Source organism: Protomyctophum bolini (genome assembly GCF_963924005.1).
Source record: "Protomyctophum bolini genome assembly, chromosome: 15".
NCBI classification, from domain to species: domain Eukaryota; kingdom Metazoa; phylum Chordata; class Actinopteri; order Myctophiformes; family Myctophidae; genus Protomyctophum; species Protomyctophum bolini.
In genome coordinates this window covers 3004223-3011002 of record NC_137876.1, presented here as the reverse complement: position 1 = coordinate 3011002, position 6780 = coordinate 3004223, and the positions used below count along the sequence as shown (strand labels likewise).

Genomic DNA, 6780 nt, shown 5'->3' with positions numbered 1-6780 from the left:
TGGATGGAAATTAAAAATGAAAAAAATAATAAGAATATTAAAAATGTATTTATTCCCAAGGGAAGACGTCTTGTCGTCCGTGACATCCGGTACTTAATTGGAAATTAGACGTCTTGACGTTTATGGCTACCAAACAGTTTTTAACAATAAAGGGAATTTAATGTTTGTTTTACATCACCTAAATCAACGTGTGTTAGATTTTAACATATCAGCGCCCCTCACTTCACACGGGTGGGTTCGAACATGTACACAGCTTTAAAAAAACATGTTGGTCGGGAACCTTTGGTGTTAGCATTATGCTATGCTTTAGCTATTGGAAATTAGCAGATCTACAAGCTCATAGCGCGGCACTCGAGCTTGTAAAGTCTGCTATTTTTGAAAAATCGAAGAACGACTGACATATAAACATAGCTTTTTCAGAAAACTGTCAGGATGTAGTATACGTGATTGCGTCAGTGCTCAATTTTGCCATGTTAGGAAGATCAAGAGTCATCGTCTTCCGTGATTGGCTAACACAACTGATCGGCTTTGTGGATTGGCCAAACCTTGCATGACATTTGTGCCGTCAAACCAATATAAGCGATGTATAACACGGTCATTTGGGAGTCTGTTGTCTCTCAGAGTGAGGATTTAAAGAATCTGACTAGTTATACAGAGTGAGCAATGATCTGCTGGACGGTACATCTGAGTGGAGGACCAAACACATCCGGTTGTGTTGCTGTTGCAGTGAAGGATGAAGTGTTCACCTTTGGAGGACGTTGTGATGTAAACCGTGATCAGATGGATGTGAACGTCTTCAACACAGTGTCTCTGCGCTGGAGGAAGTTGACCCCAGAGACAAATGGAAGAGGAGAAGCTCACCTTGAGGGTCCCTCCTATCGCCAAGGCCACACAGCTGTGTTAATAGAATATGTCTACATCTGGGGAGGCATCTGGGGAGAGGAGTACTGTAACGTGCTTTTTGCATTTGATGTGGACACCCATCTGTGGGTCAGAACCAAGGCTTCTGGGACTGTCCCAGAAGGGCGGCGCTACCACTCAGCCTGTGTCTTGGAGAAGATCATGTATGTCTATGGAGGATACCAAAGGAATAAACTGTACAATGACATCCACAAGTTGGACTCCACCACAATGGTCTGGACTTTAATTAACACCAGAGGAACGCCACCACATGCTTCATCAAGTCACTCTGCCACCATCATCGGGACAAAGATGTTTGTATTTGGGGGCCAGGGGGGCCAGGGGGGGTCTTGGGTGTCCTACAACAACCTCAGTGTTTTTGACACAGAGACCAGCTGTTGGCTGATCACGCCTTCTGCACAGCTTCTTCCAGAACGACGCTGTGTTCACTCAGGCTTTGTTTACAATGGAGAGCTGTACATATATGGTGGTCACACCTTGATCCAGCCATCCAATGGTCTGTGGAAATACAATTTAGAGGCCTTCTCCTGGAAGAAGGTCAAGCCCAAGGGGAAACGCCCTACTCAGATGTATTCCTTCAGCTGTTGCATGGTGGGAGATCGTGTCTTCTTCTTTGATAGATGGAACAACCCCGCTGGTGACATGTTTGTCTTAGATCTAAGTCCTAGTCTTAAGACGCTATGCAAGCTGGTGGTTATTCAGTACCATCTGGAACTGTCGGAACTCACACACAACATCAGGTGGGAACTGGCAGCCATGCCTATACAGTAGCCAAGATATCAGTCCGAAAAAATAAAAATAATGTGTAAAATAATAAATTGTATAAAATGTCGCAGCTGGCACAGATGAATAAACCACAGATGAATTCAGCTCTGTGTATAAAGTTCTCCGGTATTTTTTCAGTGGAACCAAAGAATGCTACTAGTTTGTAACATGCACCAAAAAAGCAATACGTAAGCAATAAGTACAGTGACAATTATCACCTTCCCCGCCGGCTCCCCTCCCCCGACCACGGGTCTATTGGTGTGTGTGTGTAGACTGTAGACGCTCCACAAAGCTGGTTGCACCACGGTGGGTTTGAACCCACTGCCTCCGTGGTTGCTGGAACTTCACATAATGACAACCCTAGACTAGACTATAGACCGATTCACAGAGGGGTCCCTGGGCGCGGCCATTACTTAGGTGCAATCCAGGCCAGGTGTAGCTAATCAGTGCTGCTGCACTCAATGGTACACCTCAGTAATGGCCGCGCCCAGGAAACCCTCTGTGAATCGGTCTATAGTGTACTTTCTTTTTTTTTTTTTTTACCCCTGAGCCACTGCCGCCCCCTAGTGGCCACTCTACCCCTGAGCCACCGCAGCCCCCTAGTTCAGTCACAGTGTGTGTGTGTGTGTGTGTGTGTGTGTGTGTGTGCGCGCGCGCGCTCAGTTCAGTCACAGTGCATGTGTGTTTGTGTGTGCGCACAGTTCAGTCACAGGGCATGTGTGTTTGTGTGTGCGCTCAGTTCAGTCACAGTGTGACATGAGCGAACCCTGAAGCTAAAAAACAAACAAAGCTAAATGTTTTATTGTCTTATACGTCTTCCTGTTATGACTCTGTGTGTCACATCATAATATCTCCCACCGTGTTCCCATGGGCTCTGGGCTGTGTGTGTGTGCGTGCGTGCGTGCGTGTGCACGTACGCCATTGTTGATGTTGACAGCACAATGCACCAGTTTCATGTTTTTTTATATAACTTGATACATTGTTTTTATTTTTTTAGTCCCTGTTACATAAAAATAAACACAAATTGAATAAATGTTTAACTTGTTGAAATGGGACATTTTGCATAATGAGTTCTTTCTATGTTTTGGTCCTTTAAGGATATGTCAATACCAGTAATACTTTATTCTATTTATAGTGACTCATAGGAATAGACTATAGTGACAACCAGGTATAGTCTGGTGACCACCGGAGAGACGGGTGACAGCCGGAATGTAGACGGCACCCGGGTGAGCAGTATGGGTTAGCGCCCCAGCCTGTGTCCTCCGTGAGGAGGGGAGCAGTATGGGTTAGCGCCCCAGCCTGTGTCCTCTGTGAGGAGGTGAGCAGTATGGGTTAGCGCCCCAGCCTGTGTCCTCCGTGAGGAGGGGAGCAGTGTGGGTTAGCGCCCGAGCCTGTGTCCTCCGTGAGGAGGGGAGCAGTATGGGTTAGCGCCCCAGCCTGTGTCCTCCGTGAGGAGGGGAGCAGTGTGGGTTAGCCGGCCGGGGATCGAACCCCCGGCCTCCCAGTTTCAGGGCGGACACTCTTAACCACAAGGCCACTGTCTGGTTATAGATATTGCACTGTTACTGTTAGGTTCTTAGCTTATGCATGATTCATGACTATAACCCATTCTGACCGGGAACCCGTTTTGGTGTTTAGCATCATGTTATGCTTTAGCTATTGAAAAATAGCAGATCTACAAGCTCATAGCGCGCCACCGAGTGGCGCGCTACGAGCTTGTAGGTCTGCTATTTTTGAAAAATCGAAGAACGACTGACATTTTTAAAATCTGATCTCAGGTCAGAATGGGTTATAAATCAGACCAGTGTGTGTCCAGTGGAAACCTCGTATGAATCTGATCTCAGGTCAGAATGGGATAATATCTGAGGTTGTTTTTGCTTCCTGTAAGTCGCTCTGTATTTGGAGTGTCTGCTAAATGCCTTATACGTTGTAAATTGTTACCTGGTATATCAGTATAATAATAGTTTATTTGAGGCACCGCGTTGTTCTCTCTGCACTTGATTTATGTGTCTATTTACCTTGTTATTTTTAATAGACTGTAAAGTTCAGCTGATTCAATATCACTATCACACTCTGGGTAAGAGCGCTGCTAAGGGTGGGTGTGTGTGTGTGTGTGTGTGTGTGTGTGTGTGTGTGTGTGTGTGTGTGTGTGTGTGTGTGTGTGTGTGTGTGTGTGTGTGTGTGTGTGTGTGTGTGTGTGTGTGTGTGTGTGTGTGTGTGTGTGTGTGTGTGTGTGTGTGTGTGTGTGTGTGTGTGTGTGTGTGTGTGTGTGTGCATATTTTTAAATCAAATATTTTATATATACAGCTGTATCACTATCACACTCTGGGTAAGAGCGCTGCTAAGGGTGGTGTGTGTGTGTGTGTGTGTGTGTGTGTGTGTGTGTGTGTGTGTGTGTGTGTGTGTGTGTGTGTGTGTGTGTGTGTGTGTGTGTGTGTGTGTGTGTGTGTGTGTGTGTGTGTGTGTGTGTGTGTGTGTGTGTGTGTGTGTGTGTGTGTGTGTGTGTGTGTGTGTGTGTGTGTGTGTGTGCATATTTTTAAATCAAATATTTTATATATACAGCTGTGAGCTTGTAGATCTGCTATTTCCAGAGCGCGTCCGATGTCTTGTCTTTTAGTTCTATGTACTGATCCTCAATCTCCACTATAGTCCCTCCTTAACATTTCAGTCTAGTTTTTATTTATTTTATTTGTTGACAAAACTGTCAATATTATAATAGTGGTAAAAGGTAATCTACTAACGGGTACAAAGGGAGTCTACCAGCGCGCCTCAAGCCTAAAACGGCTGATCCGGTGCTTCACAGGTGCAGGGACATCAAAGTTGCATATTAAGGAGAAGAGACTGGAGCAGCACGGACATTTAGAGCCTTTTATTTAGGTGCTGAGGTATACAAAACGACTAACGTTTCGACCTTGCGGTCTTCATCAGAGTCATGAATCTACTAACACTTTCCGTCATAGTTTTAGTCGACTAACCCATGTTGGGACGGGAACCCCTTTGGGTGTTTTAAGCATTATGTTATGCTTTAGCTATCGGAAAAATAGCTGATCTGCACCGAGTGCCGCGTTATGAACTTGTATGGTCTGCTATACTTTCTTTTTTAAACCGTGAAAATGCAGTGCAAATCTTTGACTTTGAATATATATTCTTTCAGAGCGAACGTTTTTAACTTGAATATTTGCTTCTGAGGGGTTCCTGGAACAACATATTTTCAGATGGGGGGGGGTTCTGTCGTGGAAATTTAGGGATAAACATCTAATAATACTCCAAGTTACATAAGTTACAGTTTGGTGCTGTTCGGCTGTTGTTTATGACGTCACTGTCCCATTTGGTGAATGCCTTGAGGCTATATGTTGTGGGTTGTTTGTGTGGGACTGAGCTATAAAAGCTGTCGCCTTTTACTTTCTCTGAGAGTCAGACTAGGATTTCCATACATGAACAGGTCATGTAAGTCTTGTCTCCTTACTCGAGTAAAATGCTTATACTCTATAACTCTGACGTTTTCACAGAATGCCTTTACAGTTCGGTGGCCAATATATCATTTTTTGGGGGTCCTTGACATGAAACAATGAGCACCATGCACTGATACAGAAACAATTATACAATTTACAATTTAGGCATTTAGCAGACGCTCTTAATCCAGAGCGACTTACATTAAGCAAGAACAAAAAAGCATGGGAATACATCACATAAAAACATTTATCATGAAACATGCGTAAGCTAAGAAAGCAACAGTGGAATATTTATATAATGAAACTATACATGTAAACTATACATCTATACTACTATGCTATACATCTGTGCTATGACTACATACAATGCAATTCTAGTGCTGTCCATAACATGCTATAAGTCTGTATCAAATGCTATCTAAGTCTACAGAAATGCTATCTAAGGGGGGTGGGGTATAAGTGCTATGGGCCATGATGGAGTCTGAAAGGGTGGGTTTTCAGACTATACGGCGGAAGATTGGGAGAAACATGGCTATATTTCAGAAAACTGTCAGGATTTAGAAGACATTGTTTTAAATGTCGCCGTCAGGTCAGGAGCTAAATGAGCAGTGATAAGAACACGGTACCTACAGGAGCAGACATCGGCGCGTATACAGCGCGGTGGAGTTAGTTGGCCGCGTTTCAAAGACGGTGGAGAATAAATGCTCTGCTCTGGAGTTTAGAATACAAATGATGGCCGGCTATTTATAGCGACGCTCTCGCTATCTCACTGAACGCTATCACAGCACCGAGGCACTCAGACACGCATGCACGGCCCGGGCGCACGCACGCACGCACGCAACGCTCACAGTATGCACGCACTCACTCAGACAGACTGCAATCTGGCATGCTCTAACAATGAGAAATGGCTGTAAAGTGTGTGTGTGTGTGTGTGTGTGTGTGTGTGTGTGTGTGTGTGTGTGTGTGTGTGTGTGTTTCTCTATACTTGTGAGGACCATTTATTTTCCTCACAAGAGAAATGGTAGATGGTCTTCAAATGCAAGGCAAGGCAAGGCAACTTTATTTATATAGCACCTTTCATACTCGAGGCAATTCAAAGTGCTTCACAGAATAAAAACAAACACAGAGTGCAACAGTGCACTTTAAAATGAATACAGATAATAGATACAATTACATTACATTACAGCAGATACTCCCACCTTTAATAGAAACACAGTTCATTGGGATATGCAATGTTAAATAAATAGCAAATTGAAATACTATCTTTAAAGATAGCCTGATGCAGGTCGGGCAGACAGAGTTGTTGCTGTTCCATTATTAAAAGACAACGTTAAAAAAAAGTTGTTATTAGAGAAAGTTAAAACAGCATATTGAGTGCCATATAGCCGTAAAGCCGAGCTTACCTTGTCTCTGTCCTGCTTGCCGTATAGCCGTAAAGCCGAGTTTTGTTTGATCCACGTTTATCCGCGATTGATTATCATCACGCATGTTGCATGTTGTAGCATTTTTAGTTAGCTCCGGGCTTTTTGTAAAAAATTAAAATGCGATATTCGGGGTTAGATTGATTTAGTTATGATTTTTTTAAAAGCGATCGCGGGGCCAAGCTGATCCCAGGTCAGTTTTTTTGATATGTCCGACTTTC

The 6780-nt window shown here is 43.9% G+C and overlaps 1 protein-coding gene across 1 annotated transcript; it reads left to right on the top strand.

Moving 5' to 3' along the window:
* Positions 1-780: 780 nt before the first annotated feature.
* Positions 781-1692, top strand: LOC308329204 (kelch domain-containing protein 3-like; the record flags this gene model as incomplete). Its single annotated transcript, XM_080783408.1, has 2 exons — positions 781-1134; positions 1234-1692. 2 exons carry the CDS (start codon positions 781-783, stop codon positions 1690-1692), a joined length of 813 nt encoding a protein of 270 aa, XP_080639534.1.
* Between the last annotated feature and the right edge of the window lie 5088 nt (positions 1693-6780).